Here is a 21373-nt window from a genome sequence, read left to right as displayed (position 1 = left end):
CTGATAAAGATAGTAACTATAATAGACTGACATCCAATATGTTTAAGTCCCTGAGTTCATAATGATATTTAAAATTTCTTTTTCTTATTCTGAAAACTGGTAAAGAGAGGCTAAGAATCCACAAATATATATCCTGCCTTTCCTCCTTGAAATATACCTTAAGAGAACTGAACGGTTAATATGGCGACGTTTTTCTATAAAAATATTCCAGCTAATAAGTGATGAGCAGCAGAATTAACATGTCACTAATCTGCAACTCCTAATAAATTAATGGATCTAAAGAACAACTATCAATGGGTTCATCATAGAGACAACCAGGTATTGTGTGTCACCTGATAGAACAGTCTATGAAACAAATGGTCTCACAAAGAAAAATAAAAGAAACCGAAATCTTATCATATACCTATTTACAGAAATATAGAGGACAGAGAAACTTGTTAAACCATGATAATTCAATTGGCAAACTCATCGGGATAATAGTTCAGTTCCTTTAAAAACTACACTGCAAAAGGAGGTAAGGGGAGTAAGTTTAGATTACTGGAGACTTAAAAGATACATGTTCAACCAATCAATATTTTCATAGTGGCTGACTGATAATAGATTTTGTTGCATGTATAATAAGTTTTATGGTTATGGTTATTTTGTAAATTCTTTTATAAATATATAAATATACTGAAATATATGCCCATAAATATTTATATAGAAACATATAAGGATATCTATGAATGAAATTATATATCTTGGATTTACATTAAAATAATATGTGAAGGGGAGAAGAAACACATTTCAGTATAAATGAAAAAAGATTGTTAATACTTGTTGAAGAAGGGTAGTGGGAATATGCGAGTTCATTATACTATTTTATTTTTATATAGGTTTGAAATGTCCATAATAAAAAGATTTTTAAAAAACACATTACTGCAAACAGGTGAAAAGATAGTACAGACCTACAAAATTCTGTAAGTAAGGCAATGCCTTCTAAGTTAAACTCTCTTTAACATATTGCATTGCAGTGAGAAAAGGTACTATTGCTTAGAAGACACACTATTATTTTATGTATCATTAATAAAGGAAAAAACTCTATAAAGTAAACCATAACATTATCAATGGAAAGATTTTTCCTGATTTTAGAGATGTGTTTAGAAAAACACAAAAATGAATTAGAATTGATGAAATACAGTAATCCACAATCCATTAATTGTTTAAACTAGAATACATAAACTTCTATTAATGGAGGATCACTTCAGTAAAATTATTGGCAATCTTATTGCTATGCATGACTTACCTAGGCTGACAACGTTCACATAGATATGTATCAGGAATATGCTGCCTGTCAATCCCCATGCAGTCAATATGTTGCCAAACACTTAAAAAAGAAAAAAAACGGTAGAACAGGTAAAATATTAAAATCATCCTTAAATTAAGATTTAATATTTCATTTAACTATCACTTAAAGTGCCTACTTTGAGTTTAGTACTGTAAAAGGTACTGTGAAGAATTCACAGAAATATGTCCTCAGAAAGATAAAACCATAGAAATGTAAAAACAAGAGGACAAATATAGGTATTATATATAAATTTATAAAGCAAATATAATTTTAAACTGTAAAAGATATATATTACAAATATTATTAGCAATCACAAAGTAAAGAGGTCCATACCACTTGGAATTAATGGGAAAGGCACCCTGGAGGATAATGGACTTGAATAGAACCTCGTTTGGCAAATTAGGAAAAGATATTATGTAGCAATGTTTTCTCAAGTAGGTACATATGAGGAGCAACAGTCAGAAGTGGTTAATATATATGAAAAGGAATATTTATTTTGAGAAACAGAAAGGTGTAAACATGGATTAGTGTAGTCAAATTAATAGGACTTGGAATGTCAGGATGTGTGTAGATTTCCTCTGCCAACAGGTAACAACTAGAGGTTCTTCAATGGTATATGGTGTTAATTCAAAGAAATTAAGAAACTGGAAGTAGAAAAAAAGAAATAAGAGACTTTCCCAACATTCCAGACCCGAGGTAAAGAGAACAGAACTAGAAATGATGGCAAAGAAGATGAAGTTTCATGAAGCTAGAGATTAAACCTACTCTATTCTCTAATTACTTTTCATGGAATACATGGACCAGCTTGAGGCAAACGTCTCGAAGTGTATTATTACTGTATTTTATTGCCAAGACTTTAGTGGTCTAAAGTCTATATATATATATATATATATATATATATATATATATATATATATTGACTTTTAGAAACAGGCATATATATAGTTTATATATATATATAAACTATATATATATATATATATGCCTGTTTCTAAAAAGTCTTAATTATTCTTTATATAATAATTAGCCACTTCTAATATATAAGCTATTAAATTAACTATTTTATTGTTCTTCACTTCTTTAACTGAGAATCCTGGGATAAGAACTGGTAGAATGTGGAAGGTAATCGAATATATATCAAAGATGTGGAGGGAAAGGTGAAAAAAAAAGCAGAGCACCAGACAAGGAAGGTTAGAATAACAAATTAAGTTTAATTTGTGGGGGTAAGAAATGATGTCATGCAGACAAGAGAAGAAACAGAACTACAAAATGAACAAATAATCAGAAGTCCAGGTGTAAAACTTGAAAGAGATGAGTATGGGCAATAGGTACATGAAAATACACAGAGGCAACATCAAACGAGAATAGAGGAGAAAAGATTAAGCCTTGCAGTATTACTACTGGTTAAGCAGTAGAAAAAGAGAGTAATAAAAAATAGATTCATAACAAAGAGAGCAGTTGATGAGAAGCAAATACCTTGACTAATCCAAAAACTGTGAACTGGTCCTTCAAGAATTTGTAGATAGGTATAAATCCTATGGACTATTCCACTATTTTCTAATAGAGATAATTCTACATTATATATAGATCATTGTAATTAAAACAAAAAACACTGTTTAGATTACACATTAAATAAAAACATTGCAAATGGTATGTAATTTATCACAGACAAGATCAGTTAAGAGAAAGCTATTTTATATGAATTGAGATTTTGCTAGTTAAAAAATGAACAAAACAAGTAATCCCTGAAGTTATTCTTTTAGTTTTTAAGTTTACCTCTTGAATAAATTTACTGAGGTGATTGCTCATGGTAATGATGTGTCACAGCTAATGAGAATTTATTTTTAAATTTGAAAAGATACCACAATATGTTTTTATTATTGTTAACTCAAAGTATTAACATTACTTTTCATAAAAATATCAAATCTCATATGCCACATAAAACTAATTTCCCCCTTTTTTTGGCAAAGGTAAATCAACTCTTTGAAATATAACCCTAGGTGCATGTTTATATCAATAACATCCAACCTTGAATCAATTAATCTAATAAATGGCAATATTACAAAATAATGTAAAATATTTATGGATATATGCTATACTATTTCAAATCAAATAATGAAGCTTTGCCATAAGGACCAGACTCAGGAAATTCTGTAAGCTATCAAACTTTCTTACCCTCCTATAGGGCACTGCTTAAATATTCTCTGCTTCTCACACTATGTAGGGGATGGACTTGGTAACTTTCAGGCTGAAATCCTACTATTCCCTGTCCATCCTCCCCAATTCCCTCCCACCAAAAAAAAAAAAAAAAAAAAGAAAGAAAGAAAGAAAGAAATAAAACAAAGCCCCACTTTCTGTCCCAATCACACCTTCTCTAGGGGAAGAGGCCTTTCTTGGTGGTTGAACCAGGGTTGGGGGAGGGGAGACTGTGGTTCTGGTTCAAGGAGACTCCAGAGTGCTGCAAGGTTCAAGTCAAAAGGAGGTGAGAGAGTCAGGTCAAACAAACATCAATCAAAATGTATAATTTCCCCCAAATTGGAAAATCACAGTTGACTATACAGCACAAATAATTCCAAAGGAAACACACAGGACTTAATTCTCCTCTCATTTCTATTTTGTTTACTACATGTAGTTATATTATTACTGAATGAGTGAAAAGAGAGATGTGAGCCTATATGAATAATGATCAGAACTGCCTGCCTATTACTCAATTAGCAATGAAGAATCCTAATCAACTCTAAAATAACTTTTTTTATCAGCAAAACAGACTGCATTGATAATAGCAGAAATCTTTAAAATGCATTCATAAATTCCTTCAAAAGTGACTTTAATCATCTTTTCCTACACCCAACAATCAAAGGTTAGCAGCATTCAACAAAAATAAACTAATGGTGTGAAATATTTTACCTGCATTTGTCACAACAGATCATGTATCCATCATCATGTGTAAAACCACATATGCACCTGGTTACATCAGTACCATAACTTCCATCCTCAGATGTGCTGATTGTAGTAGCGCTGGAAGTTTCATCAAAATTAGGAGTGGTAAATATGCCTACTTCATTTTTGCTAATAAGAACTGATGGAGGAGGGGAAGCTGGAGGTGTTGGAGGAGGACGAGCACCATAATTATGGTCCTGGATAATTGAACACAAATACAGTATGATATAATTTCAACAATAATATGAACTAAGCAGCTTAAAATTCGATCCTTAATTTGAATATTCAAGAGATATGAAATTGGACCGTTTCTTTCTTAATAGCTTTAAAATAATGACTTGGTGAAGCTAGATATCAAACGATAGCAATAAGTGAAAATGTCTATCTACTATCTTGGTCACCTTCACAATGACTTTCCTCAAACTCCACCCCTCAACCCCAAATCAGAAGATATCTTCACAGGCCTCTGGTCACATACTCCCACCTTCAAGATAAAAGCAGGTGTTAAGATGTGAGAACAGGTAAAAAATCTCAGGAATGTGGAAGCTGAAGAATAACCCAAACAACTATAAAAGATATAGTATCACTATAAAGCATTAATGAGAAATTTTTTTAATTGGGTAATTTTTATTCTGGTACAAATGGTAAAAATCTCTCATAACTGTACCTCAATATCACAAATGTGTCCAGTTCTGCAACTGCTTCGATCTAAGCTCTGCTTCTAAGCAGCTATACAACACTGAATAAGTTAACTTAGATAAGCTTTCATTTTCTCAGCTATGAAATAGACATGAAAATTCTACTTATCACATGAGGTTGATTTTGAAGATTGAGATAATATATGTAAAAATGCTTACCAGAGTCTGGCACATAAGTGCTCAATAAATGGTAACTATATAATTTACTATTTGTTACTATATAATTCAGAATTAACAGCAAACAGTACAATTCTACCTATAGTCTTTTTATAAAGAAGGAATGAATTATAACATCAAACTATAAATAGGATAAAATGCAAAATAATAACAGTAATGATAATAAAACTTCTAGGGAATTCCTCTTATAGAATTTTAAATCGCTGAATATAGTTAGAGTGATAAAAAATTAAACTACAAATTATGTATCTAATTGTTTAGATAGTATAAAACAAGTATGCTTTTTAAATATTCAGCTTTAAGCACAATACGACACACATCTACTTTTAACGTCTAGATATAAAAAATACTCTTCTACAGAAATGCTTGATACTTACCGCATAGGGCAAACCAATGTAACTGTGTGAATGATGCGAGCTGCTGGTATATAACTGGTGGGGATAACTGTTGGATTTCTCAACTACTACAGGGCTAGCTTCTACGGATTCTGGTCTGGAGGGAAAAAAGTTGCATCAAAGAGAATTCCACTCGTATTTTTTTCCTTTTAATCGATTTAAAATTATAAGCACTTATTTCACTGGCTATACATAAATAAAATGTCTTTTTATATTAGATAGACACCTTGCGGATATGATGTAGCCTATCCAGATTGTGTCATTAAAAACTTTTGTTTAATTAATTCCCACCTTCAAGTTCAAATATAGTTTCCCTTATCATTAAAAAACTATGACTAGAGACTAAACATTATATAATACACTCAGTGGCACTAGGGACACTATGCGCAGGTGTAGAGAAAAGGGGTAGAAATAATTTAAACAGGACTTAGGACACACTGACTCTATATGAACCCCAATTTGAATGGGAAGAATATATTTCAATGTTCAACACTACAGGTAGTCCCCAACTTATAGATTTTCGACTTTACGGTGATATGTAAGTGATATGCTTTTAGAAACTGGCTAGGTTAAACTATGATGTTTGTAGGTTAGTGTATTAAGTGTATTTTCAATTTACAATGTTAACTTACAAAGGGTTCATCAGGAAGCAAGCCTATTTTAGGTTAAGGAGCATCTGTATGTATCAGTGTGCCAAGATATAAAGAAGGCTTGGAAATACCAGTAAAGAAATAGGAAACCTCACAATTAACCAAGGTTTGCTTATAAAAAACATAAGCAGCAGCCTATGTTAGAGTAACATCAGCAGTTCTGGCCTGGTAATGGTTAAGTGATGATGACTTGGCCAACTATTGATACAACTGGGAATAACAACTCACTCACTATGGTTGAATCAGTAAGCTTTTTTATACATCACTTTCTCAACTTCTTTACTCATATCAATCCTCCTGAGCCCTATTTGGTCAATTCCTATTGATCAATGTGGTAGTGAACCTACTTCTGAGGCTAATTCACACTGTAATTAATTTCCCCCTTGTGTACACACAACATGACTCACTTCCATACCCTTATTTTTACCATAGCCATCAATGAGATAATTATTTCATGATAATCCTTACCAAAACTTTCTCTTAGAACTCAGTATTATTTGTACTCTTCATGGTCTACGACTTAATGCAGTTACACTCTAATTAGTCATATTTCTAAAATCAACTGCTTCTTGATATACTGCATCCCCTTTTCTCATCCCCTGCACAAACTCTCAATTTAGCTCTAAGTGGCTGCTGCTGCGGGACCCAGTGAGCTAGAATCAGTAGAGAGGAGGCACAAACTGATGTTGTTAAATGATTCTGAAGGAGATTACAAAGGAAGAGTCTCCAAAATGTTCTGAGTACTTTGAAAACCAATACTCACCTAATATGTATACTGTTATGTTAAAAATTCACTTACTCATTCTTTTAAAATAGAAATCTGTTTCTTAATTTCAAAATAATATATACTTACTATTTAAAATTTAAATATAGGAAGTACCTAAGAAAGTAAAAGACCATGTCTTCATCCAAACCCCAGGCATACCCATATTAAGATGCTGTGTATCCATCCCCCTCTACATTTTTCTATCCATAAATATATCTAATAATTTCTTAAAATGAGAATATGCTGTATGTATTCAGTGTGCTTTTTCAGTTTTCAATGTCAATATCTATCTCTCTATATAAGCAATATGTAATTGCTTATTTCATTGTATGAATGTATCATAGCTTATTTAACAATTTTCTTATTGCTAAATATGTAAATTGCTTCTATTTTTCACTGTTAAAGATATCATTGCAATTGTACACCCTTCTATTTCTTTTTTGCATACATCGTAGCATTTTGACCACCTGGATTCCTGGAGGCAGAAATGCTGAACAAAGGGGAAAATGCACATGAAATAGGTAAATACTATCAAATTGCCTTTGATTACTTTCTAATATTGATTTCTTTCAAATTCTTAAAAAATACATAGAAGGAAAAAGTGGAGTTTTAAAAATTCCTGATCTACAATACTATCATTAAAGCAACATGAAAGAATTGTGGCCAGAATAGAAAGATTCACTCTAAAGAATTTAGATAAAACTCTGAATACATTGCTAAACAGTGTGGCAAAAACCTTGATGTTTTGGAGCAGCTAAAGGTTAGGAATAAAAAAAAAAAACTTTCCATGCAAATGCAGGCAAGTTTAAGCATGTAAATAAGTCACAAATGCTTTGCATAATGTCATGATTCAAAATACAGCTGCAGCACTGACAAGCTGGCAATGCAAGAAGGCAGAAACACTACCAAGATCCTCATTTCTGTCTAACCAATGTACTGTGTACTTTAAATAAATAAATTTATGTATATATAAAAAGATCCTCATTTCTAATGCTGCTACTTAAAGTAATTTTTAAAAGGTAACAATTGTTAAAAAATAAATTTGGTTGACATATTTTAAAGATTTTCCTGTAATATAAGCATTTAATTTTTTTAAAGTAACAGGACAACAGATATCCTTAGATATGTTATTTAAAAGTCCCATGCTGATAAATATCCTCAAAGCTCTGCATTTTGAGAACACAATAATTCTGAAAACAACTTTGTGACCAATACCAAAAGTCAAACATCTTTTAATCCAGTAGCCCCATCTTTGGAAATTTATCCTAAGAAAGTAATTCCTACTAATCAAAGACTTGCAGAATTGAGATGTTCAATGTAATACTATCCATAAAACTAGATGCCAGAGCAGAAATAATTTAAATGTTTAATTGATAGAAAATAATTAATTAAATCCAAGTAAACCTACCATATTTACATATGGACAATAGCTTGGCAGGAATGCACAGTAACAAAAATCACTATATAAAGGTCACAGGAGTTTCCTCCAAATCTCCCAGAACATTATCATAAAACTTTAATAAAAATAATATACGACAATAAACTTTTGTGTAAATAGTTTTTCCAGTGCTCTTCTTAGCCAATTTATATATATTCACATAAATACTAAGTTAATATACAGGTATTAGCATAGTATTAGCATAGCATAGCATATTAGCATAGTATTTTTATAAATAATTATGTATCAAAACATAAACATGGTGCTGTATTCATCCTATAGACAAGTGAAATTTCATTTACATAATTTTGATGCAACTATTCAAAAAGAGTATGATACTTAATTTGTACTCATTTATATTGTTTTGTATGTGTTCTTGAATCACTGAAGCAGCAATCATTGTCAAAAGATTATCTCTTTACCCATAAGAAACTGCCAAAAAGATATCATTCTCTATTCTGGGAATTCAAAATGTTCAAAAATAACAGGTAATTAAAGTATTTCTAATATAAAAGCAATAAGGTACAGCCAAATGGTGAAAACCTCCAGAATTTGTACATGAATTCACTTTTTCAAAACTTGGAATCGTTTCCCATAAGTAGAGGAACTGAAATACATAAAAAGAGATTCTAATATGCAGTTTGGCTCTAAAACTGAAGTAAGTATGCTCTCTTGTTAACTAAGCCAATAGGTACTGACTGCTTCATTTGGAAGTTCCCTAATAAGCTAATAAATGCAGAAGGAATGATCAAATTAGAAAAATCATCAATCTGCAACCCTCAAGAGATAATGGGTTTACACGACAGATGCTAAAACCTTGAAATGATGAAAGTTGATGGACACATAAAGCTGACAACACTTGAACCTGTTGATCGTTTTTATCATCACTGGAAGTTAGACAACCGAGTTTTATGTGCCTCACCTAATGCTATGCAATAGAAAATACAAAGTCTCACATATCAGGCTGAAAAGAAAAAGAGAAAAATGAGGATAAAGAAGGAGGAAAAACAAGAATCTGATGCGAATCACATCTCTAGATCTGAATGCCAGTTTAACAGAAATACGGGGTAAGAAGATTATGTGACCGGAAGGAAAATCAGCCAAATTCAGAATGTTGAAACTTCTATAGGCCGAATGACCCAGTTTCTTCAACAGGTATATAGAAGTATATGGTGTAAGGGAAAACAAATTTAAAAGGTTGCAAATGAAAAGAGATTCAAGAGACGTTTCAATCAAATACAATGTGTGGATCTTATTAGGATCTCAATTTGAACACACCAATTACAAAAAGACAATCTGAAGATGAATTGGTATTTGAGACAATCTGAAGATGAATTGGTATTTAAGGGTATTTTATATTAAGGAAGTATTCTTAATTGTTATATAATAGTATTGTAGTAGTTTTTAAAACGTTCTTATCTGTTAGTGATGTATACAGAATACACAGGTAAAAAGATGTGGGGATTTGCTTTAAAATACTTTAAATAAAGCTGTAGGATAGAGGAAATAAGACTGGCAAAACTCTGAATACTGCTAACGCTGAGTAAAGGCCACCGGGGATTACTGTACTATTTGCCCTACTGTTGTATCTATTTCTGTATTTCTTCACTAAAAAGTTTTTTTTAACTTCCAAGTTTTATTTTTAAATCTTACATTTAATATCTTTTATTCAATGGGTAACTGGAAGAATTCTTTTCCTCCCAATTCAGGAAGGTGTCCAGAGCATTTCTATAAGCCTCTGTGGAAGATCTGTAGAATCTTCCTTTCCTTTCCTTCCCCTCTCCTTTCCTTCCTCCCTTCCTTCCATATATGGGTTCACTCATACCTCCACTGAATTACCATGTTTTCTAAGACATAGTTCTCAATCCTATTATCTATCTTTATAACACAGCCGCTTAAGCCCTGGTGATCATTTATCTTTCTTCAGATCTATTTATTTCCTCAATAAGTGTGATAGACAGAAAGGCAGGGTACCCTAGCTATGAGTATGATATACTCTGGTACAAAGTGATGATGATATCATTTAGCTGGACTTAGCAGCTTACTATACCGAAGTCAAGAAATGATCCTATCTTAGTATTTCTGCCCCTACCCTTAGTGAAACATTTGCCATTTTCTGCTGACTCACAGTCTTCTCAAATCTGTACATTATCACCATTAAGTTTGCTGTACATGAAAGAATAAATCTGGAGATATCACTATGCAGTTCCTATTCCAAAGAAGTCGTATAGGCATTAAGATAAGAGCAACCGTAGTAATGCTGTAGGAGGACACCACTGGTTTTACCACGTGAACCAGAAAGTTTATTCCTCTACTTTGTTACCATTTATAAATCCCATTCACAGAAATTTTTTTTCTATGGTTTTTTTTTTTTTTTTTGGTGGATTTACTTTATAGTCAAAGAAGCATACAAACTGTAATTCAACAAATAGTTCTATGGTGATGTTCACTACATGTTTAAGGTACCTTGTTAGATGCCTGACAGAATAACAGGAAATATAAAACATTTCATACCCTTCAAAGAGTTTCTGATCTTGGGAGGAACAGTAGGGTTAGCAAAAACAGGTACACAAAAACCTTACAAGGCAAAAACAGGGTATTGACACAAGAAGGGTAAGGAGAAAAGCTCAATAAAACTTTCCTCTTCTTGCATGAGACGCTGATCTTAACTTTCTACCTCTGTTCCCCTAAAAACCTGATAGCTAATTTGCTGTATTGCTAGGCACATTAATAAAAATAATCTTTGATTAGTAAATTAATTGTATCTGGATTTGGAAAACTATAAATACTTGATGAGGATGCCACAGACTTGAACTTCTCCAAGATGCAGTGACTCCTATAACTGGCATGTCCCTTGCAGGGAACATGGAAGCTCTGCCTATGCTTGTTGTAAGAAATATTGGCTTCTGAGGGACATGAAGCTTCTAAATCAGGGACGCTCTCGCACCAGTCCAAAGTGGATCTTATCTCCTTGTACCTGACCAGTCACCTGAAAAGCCAAAGAAAATAGCTCCTGGATGGATGACTTTACTACTACATGGCCTCACAAAGAGGAACATCTTATGCTCATCTCTGATAGGCTGAAGCTCCTGTCCTACATACCATGTAGACTAGTGCTAAGCATCGTCTATGATAGTTACATAAGTCTGAATGTTTAGTTGAACCTAAAAAGACCTCCTTGAAGGAGCTACAAAGGTCAAAGTTCTAGGCTCTAGACTCTAGGGGGCTCAAGAGAAGGCCATATCTACTTGAGTAACAGGAAGGATAAAAAATAACATGAGGTTTCATTAAAGATGAGAATGCTCCTGAAAGATATACAGGATTTTGAACATATGAACTTTATACCAAATATATCTTCTCTTAAAAAAATTAATTTAAAAAGCTAGTAATGATGGAGAAAGATAATATGGCATGCGTATGCAAAAAGATAGGAAAAAATGGCATAGGGAGTCTTTAAGGAGCATGGAGAGGTCAGTCAGACTTCAGGATAGTGTTTATTTATTTAGCTGTTTTTTAGAATTAATATACAAACCCCTGTAATAGAAGGGTATTTTTCTTTGGAGATTTGGATTTAGAGAAACGGGAACTTTAGGTGATCTGTGTACCAACACCATTGAACACAGATTTAAAAACCTGCACAAATTTCATGGCAGTATTCAGGATAACTAGTAGTCATCCAGGATGATTCTAAACATACTTAAATGTTTTCTTGCTCAAAATTAAAATGACAAAATTTTAAAACTTTCTATTACTCAGAACCCCCTAGGGACTACATCCACAGACGTGTTTGACTAGCACATATTAAACAAATATTGAAAGCCTAATGTTTGCCAGGGACTATGAGATATATAAAGATAAGATACTGTCTCTGCCTTCAAGAACTTAAAATTATACAGTTTTCATTCATTCCATAAACATATGAGCACACATTAAGTAGAAGCCACTGAGATGCTAGAAATTAAAAAAATAAAGAAGTGAAAGAAGTGGTCCTTCTCAAGAAAGTGATGTATGGGAAAAATAAGCAAGTATATCAATGCTATATTAATGCCATTAGAGGTTGGCACAGGGTCCCTTCCTAATAGTAGCCATATTTAAGCAAGTTTAAAAAATGACAAGTTACCAGCCCAAGAAATAGGTGAAAAAAGTGGAGAAGTTATTCCAGACAGAAGGCATACATGCAGAGATAACAACAGCTAGACACCTATAAACATGTTTCTCTAAGCATGATTGACAGACCAACAGCATCATAATCACCTGTAGTGCATGTTAAAATTTTTTACAGCTCTACTTACCCAAATGAATAAAAAATCTTAAATATCAGGCCCAGAAATCTACATTTTGATAAGCACTTTAAATTTTTATGTTCACTGATGTTTAGGAACCACAGAATAAAAAGAATTGATAAAATTCAGAGCAGTTGAGAGTTATAGAGGAAAGGTGAGAGATGAGAAAAGATAAATCAGGCAAAGACTAGTTCATAAAGTAGGTTGGGTATCCAGCTAAAGAATACGATTTTCATCCTGAAAAACTACAGAGAGGTGAACTAATGGTTTGTTTCCCTCCCAAGGAAGGTAATGATGTGATCAGAATACCAGCATGGCAAGATAAAGCTGAAGGCTTTAGTTGATTCAAGAGAAGCCTTGAAACTGATCAGTGTATGTAAAAAGTACCACCTCTCCAACACTCCTTCCTCCATCCATTCCCGTTTACAAACAAGTTACTTTGCTCAGTTCTTTGCTTCATTGAAAACCTTAGTACTCTGTCTAGTTTCACAGTGATCTTCATGAGCGTATGGTGGCCAGGATCCAAACTGGTAACCTTTTTATCTAAGAAAGGAATATGAAAATGTACAACTTGCTATTACAACTAATAATATTGTCATTTCATCCTTTAAGTTCCTTCAATTATCAAGTATAGGACCAATTCACCTTAGAGATTTACCTACACTAATTTTTTATTAGGTAGAAAACACGGTACATTAACCGCTCTAAAGATTCATCCGATATTTAGTTGCTTTCAATGACAATGTGGAAATAAAAGACTTTTGAATATTTTATTACTTAAAGAAAACTGAACTCTTAGTAATCTCTGAATTTATCAATTATACTACCAACAAGAAGCTCCCAAAAATTCTCTAGCAGACTTCCTTCTTATAATGTGTTTTTAAAACCTTACCAAATTTGGTGTTATTTGCTGAATATGACTCAAATTATCTTTTCACCCATTTAATTTCTAGTTATTATGTGACATGCCAAACTTCTTTGAATCTACTTTTCCCCTTAATAGACTATCATGAATTCTGAAAGAAACCTTTCATTAGGCTGTTTTATTTAAAACAATCTTTTATTGGCTGTTTAGCCACACAAAACTTAAATCAGTTTGAAGTGTCTATTTTTGATCTACAGAACATCATTGTACAGCTTCCAAAGAGGGATCCTGAGTTGAACTTTTTAAAAATAAAATTATATTTTGAACTCCTTTTAACTATATGAACTGAGAAATTCCACCATTTAATCCCTCATAGGTTACAAAGAATGTGATTAACAATTTCCTGGACAAAATACAATCACTTAAAAAAAAAATACAATCACTTGTTAAAATTCTTATATTGGAGAATTTTATATTCCTCCTCCTTCCACATTCTGTCCTCATGTATTCTATCATGATCTATACACAGTCACTCACACAATGTATGTAGTAAATTTCAATCTCTCTCTAGTCACTATTCTAATTCTGCTAGTTTCCTATTGCCTTTAAGTATTTCCCAGCTTCCTGAAATAGGCACTAACTAGAACTGCTACTGCTACTTTAAAAAACTATAGCATTCAACTCATTGAAATCACACCAATTGTGTGAGACTCTTTTTACATACAAGAGAAATTTTGTTCAATTCTATCTTTTACATCTGTCTGCAATAGAGAGGCTATAAAATATTTGTAGCTTTAGTTCTGTCTCTCCTAACCAACCAAAATAGAATTAGCTAAGATATTAGCTTTCATCAATCATTCCTATATAATTAGCCAAGAGACAGTCAAGCAATGATTCATGACTCAATACTTACTATATGCCAGGCTCTGTGGTAGGTGCTGCAGAGACAGTAACATATAATAAAACAGATGTGTCTGTACTCATGAAGCTTGGATTTGAGTAAAAAGATAAAGAAATAATAAAATAAAACAAGATGGTTTCAGAAAAGTTATTCAGATACTATCTTAGTTGGAGAAGGAAGGCCTCACTGGAAAGTTATATTTGAGCTCAGCTAAGACTATGCTATAAACAAAAGAAGAATATTCCAGGCAGAGGGAACAGCAAGTACAAAGGCCCTGAGGCAGGAACAAATTTAGAATGTTCAAAAGAACATGGAAAATAATATCAATGTTGGAGTAATAGTAGGCCAAAGGGAGAATATCAAGTAGAGATTAGAGAAGTAAGGCTTTTGGGGCCAAAAGAAGTTAGGATTTTAAGTGAAACAAGAAACCTCTGGAAGTTTTTCAATTGGGAGAAATACATGATTTGGTTTACGCTTCAGAAGAATCGCTTTAACTTCTACACAGAAAATGAACTGTAGAAGGGAAAAAAGAAAGAGACTATTTTGCTGCAGTGTCCAGATAAGAAATGACAGGACTTGGACTAGAAATAGAGAGAACTGTACTGATTCTAAATGTATTTTGGAGAGAGAAATAGATTGACCAATGAATTAGGTGTGGATGGTGAGGGAAAAGAAGCAATCACGAATGCCTTAAGGTTTTGGCTTAAATAACTAGATAGAAATGGGATTATTTCAAGGAAAAGATGAGCCTAAAAAAAAAAGATTTGGGGCAGAAGATCGAGCAAAAAATGAGAAAAAGTGGCTTGGTAAGCCAAGAGAATTAAAACTTTCAAGTAGGAGAGAATGGTTATTTATATCAAATTCTTAGAAATCTATACGAATTATAAAAGCCTACCAACTAGTTTGACAACATAGGTAGTTATAGCGGTGTTGTGCAGCCTGATGCTGAATGCAAACAACTCTTGCAGGGAGTTTGCTAATGAAACAGAGAAATAGAATAATAAATAACAGGGGACAGGAGTTTTAAGATAGTTATATGAGACAGGAAATGATCTAATAGAGAAATTCAAGATTCAGGATATGTGGAATAACTGCAGGCAAGTGTGAAGTATTAAGATCTTGAAAAGGGAAGAGGACAAGTGGAAGAATAAGACTCTAATAAGAAAGTGATGTTTTATCCATTTTACAAGAGGAAAAACAGAATCTGAATATAAATATAGGATTTTAAATATGGAATTGTGTCCTCAACACTGAAAATAGTATATAATAAGCCCTCAATAAATATTTTTAATAAATACAAAATTCCTATGGAGTTGTTATATTTTTAAAGTAAGTCATACCACTGAACTAGTAGTACTTGCTTAAGCCAATGAAATCAGAGAAAAATGGTATTTTTATTAGAAAAAGCATTTTCTCAAGATTCACTTTCTCTAAATAAGAGGTTAGCAAACAAGGATCCCTGAGGCAAACTCAGCCTGGTGCCTAATTTTGTAAAAAGTTTTAATGAAACATAGTCATGCTCATTTATTTATACATACTTTATGACTCAGAGAGTATGTAAAACATAGCTGAGTTGCAACAGCAACCATACTGTTCCAAGTCTTAAGTATGCATCCCTGCCCCTTTACAGAAAAAGTATGCTAACCCTCGCTCTAAAATTAGTTTTAAATTCCAAAGTAATCTGAAAAGTAAAAAAGGATTTTCTACAAGTATGTACTTTATAGTCATGAAACATTTAAATTAAGAGATCTAGTAATGAGGAGGGCAAGATGGGTGGAGCTCATGAGACAGAATAAGGTTAAGGATGATTTGGAAGTCATTGGCATATAGGAAATGGTGAAAGCTATAGAAGTGGATGAAATCTCCAGGGCAGCTTACAAAGTAAGATAAGTACAGGCTTCTAGAAAACATAAATATTTAAGAAAAAGGAGAAGACACTTAAAAAGGAGATTAAGGCATAAAAAGAAAACCAGATGGAAAACAGTTTGGCGACTTCTCAAAATGTTAAATAGAATTATCTTATGGCCCAGTGATTTCACTCCAAAATTATATACCCAAAAGAACTGAAATCAAGGACTCAGATACTGCATACAAATATTCACAGCAGCATTACTCACAATGGCCAAAAGGTGGAAACATCTCAAGTGTCCCTCAACAGATGAACAGATTAACAAAATGTGGTACATCTATACAATGGAGTATTATTCAGCCATAAAAATTGAATTCTGATACATGCTAAAACATGGATGAACCTTAAGAACATTATACTACGTGAAACAGGCCATACACAAAATGATATTTTATGATTCTATTTACATAAGGTATCTAGAATAGGCAAATAAAGACAGTAAAATAGAGGTTACCAAGCACTGGGGCCTGGAGAGAATACAAGGTTGTTTAGGATGATAAAAAAAAGTATGGAAATAGTAGTAATGGCTGCGCAACATTGTGATACTACTTAATGCCACTGATTTGTATACTTAAAAATAGTTAAAATGGTAAATTTTATGTTATGTATATTTTACAATTAAAAAAAAAAGAAAACCACAAAAGGACAATTTCACTAAAGCCAAAGGTATAGAGAGTCGATAGAATCAAATCCTGCTAACGGAACAAGTTATATAAAGCCTGAGAACTATGCATTAGCTTCAGTGTGACAGTAGCATGGTCAAAGCAATATTAGCAAAATTGTACCAAGGCAGGTGGAAGAATTAATAAAAGGGAAAAGAAAGGAGAGGATTCAAGCATCTGAATGGGAGGGAGGCACAGATGAAACTGACAGATGGCCAAGATTTAATCTAAATTAGCCACTCCCAGACTCTATCTCTGACCCCTAGAGGTGAAGTTGGGGGCCTGAAGAAGAAATGTTGTTGCTAAGATTTAGTAAAGTAAGCAGGTAGAACAAAGATGTGGTAGTTTGCATCTGGCCCCAAAGGAGTGAGTGTCAGGGTGTGGTTTCCTTTCCTTACACCGGAAGATGATTTGTTTGGGCCTAGAACTGGTAGTAGTAGATCTGCTCCTGCTGAGACTAGATACACGGTATAGTGTGGAGGGCAATTCCTGGAACCCCAAACAATTTTGTCATGAGCTAGGGGTAGAGGATCGGCTGCTAAATTCTGGTTAGTGTGGGACAGAGTGTAGTAGGACAGGAACAGTTCTAGAGGTATTTGAGAGACTAGTTTTATAGAGCAGGAGATAACTGATCTAAGTGTCACAAACTCTAGATTAAAGCCCTAAATCTATCACTAGATTAAAGCCCTAATTCATTGTGTGTCCTTGGGACATTCCATATAACCACTCTGGGTCTCAGTTTCCATATTTCTAAAATGAACTCTTAATTCTAAATCACACGGTGTTAAAATATCAAAGAAAATACTAAAGCCCAGATCTCTTAAATTGGTCTAGCACTTTTCCCACCAAACTGCAACTGTCCTCACTATTCCTGTGGAATTTACTAGATTGCTATTTATGACTTAATGAGGTAAATAGCTTTACCTTATTTTTGTATTATAAATGGTACTGTATGTCGCTTTATTAGAGTTGCATAAAGCCCTGAGTTCTGGTAATCCTACATGTATTCCACTTTAATTTTCATTACTTCACAAACTTTACACATATTGAGAACATTTTTGGTCATTAAAATTATTTATGTCATACTTCTATTCTTAAAAATGAAAATGTGTTGTAGTTCTGAATTACTGTCAAAAACTAGAAGGCAAAACAACTACCATTTTATCTACAGTAATCTACTTGATGTTGCTGTTTTTCTAGAACCACTTAAGAAATTTACAAATTTATGTTTCTATCAAAATGTCCTTATCCTTTAAAAATTCATCATAAATTATCACTTAACCCACATTATATATTTTTAATATAGACATTTAAGTTAGTTGAACTGAACTTAAGACCTAAAAAGAGAAAAGTGCCAACCGTTACGTTAAAGAGGCATTTAGAAAAAAAGAACAGTTCAAAATAATTGAATAAGCTCTAATAACTCAGAAATTGGACTTTTATAATTTTTCTTTCTCATCAAAAATTTATTTTCCTCCTTGTAAAAACCTTTAAAATATAGATTTTAATAAGAAGTTAAACTAGTGTTTTAGGTGAAACCTCTAATTTTACTTTTAATGTTAAAACATTCGATACCACACACTTGGGTATCAGTAATGGCACATGGATAGAATGGCTCCCTGTCATAATAATGGGTGTAAAAGATCTCGGTGGAGTTCTCCAAATGCTCCTTCAGATTTGTGATCAAATCTTGTCCATTTTTTTATCCTTGTTATAACCTATTATTTTTTAAAGACATATTAAAACTGTACACATCAAATAGCACAGGAAATTTAAAAAAATGGAGAACAGGTTTGGTATAACAATTGTCTTCAGTTTATCACATATGGCATTTTATTTCAGTTAACTCATCTTTAACAAAATCTGTCTCTTCTGACCTATGTGACAGCATGGATCTGGAGCCAAGCAACTCTGGGTTCAAACCTAGCTCTACTTTTCATTAATTATGCAGTCTTAGGTAAGTTTGTTCTTCTCCTTGAGCTGCATTTCTTTTGTGCAAAGGGAATAAGACCTGCCTGATTTTTTGCTGGGATGATTAAGAAATATTATACACTAATACAGTTGTGTGGATAGAATGAGCTCTGTGTTCAGTATTACAAGTAAAAAAAATTAGAAGAAAAATTGTTTATGATTAAGTATGAAACAAATGAGAAATTCAGCATCATTTTAAGAACAGTCCTAAATAATGCTGGGGGAATACTTTAAAACAAGCTTTTGAATATTAAAACAAAACCACATATAAATGAAAGTACTAAGATAAGCAAATAAACACCTTCGAGAGCAGCCAAAAATATTAGTTTCTTGGTAGTAAAAAAGTGTAAAGAAATCATAAGCAAAAATTATAAGCACTAGTGAAAAATGAACAAGTAAAAAGCTACTAAAACATTTAATTATACACAAAATATTTTAGTATCTTCAATATGTAAATTTAGGTTAAAAGCATGCAACCACTTCAACAAATTAATAAATTCTGTCAGCAGGTGGCTCTAGTGACACTAAAATTACTTAATATCAAATACCATAGCAAAATACAGGTGGTAAAAATGTACTGAATCTCAGAAATCTGAAGTCAGAAAGAATCACATTAATACTTCAATCCAAGCCTTCTTTTTCAAATGATGATACCAAAGTTCACAATAAGTGGTTTGTGTGTGCTCAGTAGTATGTTAGTGGCAGAACAAAAGTGAAAACTGATTCTCTTTACTACTCAGTCAACAAATGAGCATTTACTATGTTGCCAGGCATAGTACTAGACTTCCTCCAAAATAATTCACCTCTAACTTACACACGTTACATTTACTAATTTGTCCACCGCATCCTAAAATATACCTAATTATGTAAAAGCTCATTATAATTGATTTCTAATGCTACCAAGAGATATTCAGTAGCAATATTAAAAGGAATATAATGTTAGCAATCATGTTCCCAATCTCTGAGAGAAAACAGTAATTTGGTTTTTCTTTTTAAAAAAGGCTAGGAAAGAAGAAATTTAACATTCCTCATTTACACCTCTTCCTACTTTTTGGCTCCAAAAATGTTTCCTGTCTTTTTTTGCTTATTTAATCAATTTAGGAATTTAGATGGTTGGAATAGAAGAGGTAATTTCTACCTATTAGGATAAAAAAAAAAAAAATACAGTTCTAACAAACAACCACACTCGGGCTCAACTTTCCTGTCTATTTAGTAATGATGAAGTCTACGTTTTCTTTTATACTCCTTTATCCTTGAGCAAAGACCTGAAAACATCATTGTTACATGCGGTCATTTATAATATTAAATTTACTCCTCTTCTAAAACTGAAACTACTACTTACATGAACCATATTATCAAAACAAAGTAGTTATGTTACATAAATCATTTTTTTAAGTAAAGGAGCTATGATAGAAAAAGCCTAAAATCAACATATCATTAAGTTCTGCCTCTGCCACTTATCTTCTCTGACTTCAATTTCTTCACCTATAAACTGAGAATAACAATTATCTACCTCATAGCTATATCTTTGTCTTTCATATTCAGAAAGATAAAGATTGCTATGGTCTCACTTTTACAACTTTCATAGCTAGCCTAGGCTTCTCTGTTCCTTTCTCCTCTGAAATCCTACCACTTTGTTATCTAGTCTACAGCTTCTCTATCCAAAACAGTAGCCACTAGACATATGTGCTACTGACCACCTAAAATGTGGCTAGTTCAAACTGAGAGGTAATGGAAGTATAAAGTATATATCAGATTTTAAAGACTTAGTGTGAAAAATAAAACATGAAATACCTCATTAATATTTTTATATTGATTTTACATTAAAATAACAATACTCTGGATATATTCAGTTAAATAAAATATTTAACAAAATTAATTTCACCCTTTAAAAAACCTTTTTAATATGGCTACTAGAAAAATTCTAAAGTACACGAGTCACAGCACATTTCTATCAGACAGTTATGATTGAGAGTTCTGACTTGACAACTGAATATAATTTCCTTAAGAGTAGGGATAAAAGTTTACACTTAATCTTTGTAACCGGAACCTCTAGTACAACACATTCCACATAGCTGATGCTTATAAATGATAATCCAAAAGGTGCTTTCTCGTGGATTGTTAATATCCTTTGAAATTATGCTAGAAGCAAGAAGTCTACTTCTAGTATTAGTCTATAGGGACATGCAAGTTAATCAAAAAACACTACAGATACAGCTTCCTGGTAAGAAAGGTGGTGCCATTATTCCAGTTACAGTCATTTTGCTAATCAAGTTTTAAAAAATATTTATACTTCACTCAGCTTTCCCTTTAAATATATCATTACTTCTCCATGTTTTTAATTGTATGAAGGATTATGCTGGGCGCTAGTGAGAAAAACAGTCAGTCATA

The 21373-nt window shown here is 32.6% G+C and overlaps 1 protein-coding gene across 9 annotated transcripts in view; it reads right to left on the bottom strand.

Moving 5' to 3' along the window:
• The window catches only part of KMT2E (lysine methyltransferase 2E (inactive)), a 79226-nt gene that overhangs the window by 34188 nt on the left and 23665 nt on the right, over nt 1-21373 (bottom strand). For 5 of the 9 annotated variants that reach the window (XM_039849242.1, XM_039849240.1, XM_039849239.1 and 2 more), the window contains 3 exons: nt 5520-5634; nt 4235-4464; nt 1286-1366 (listed from right to left, as the gene is read on the bottom strand). In XM_039849242.1, coding sequence (XP_039705176.1) covers nt 1286-1366; nt 4235-4464; nt 5520-5634 — 426 coding nt within the window. The other 4 variants (XM_039849245.1, XM_039849243.1, XM_039849244.1 and 1 more) reach the window with 4 other exon arrangements.

This window comes from Pteropus medius, unplaced genomic scaffold (assembly GCF_902729225.1).
Source record: "Pteropus medius unplaced genomic scaffold, Ma_sr-lr_union100, whole genome shotgun sequence".
Taxonomy (NCBI): domain Eukaryota; kingdom Metazoa; phylum Chordata; class Mammalia; order Chiroptera; family Pteropodidae; genus Pteropus; species Pteropus medius.
This window is presented reverse-complemented; position numbering and strand designations above follow the sequence as displayed.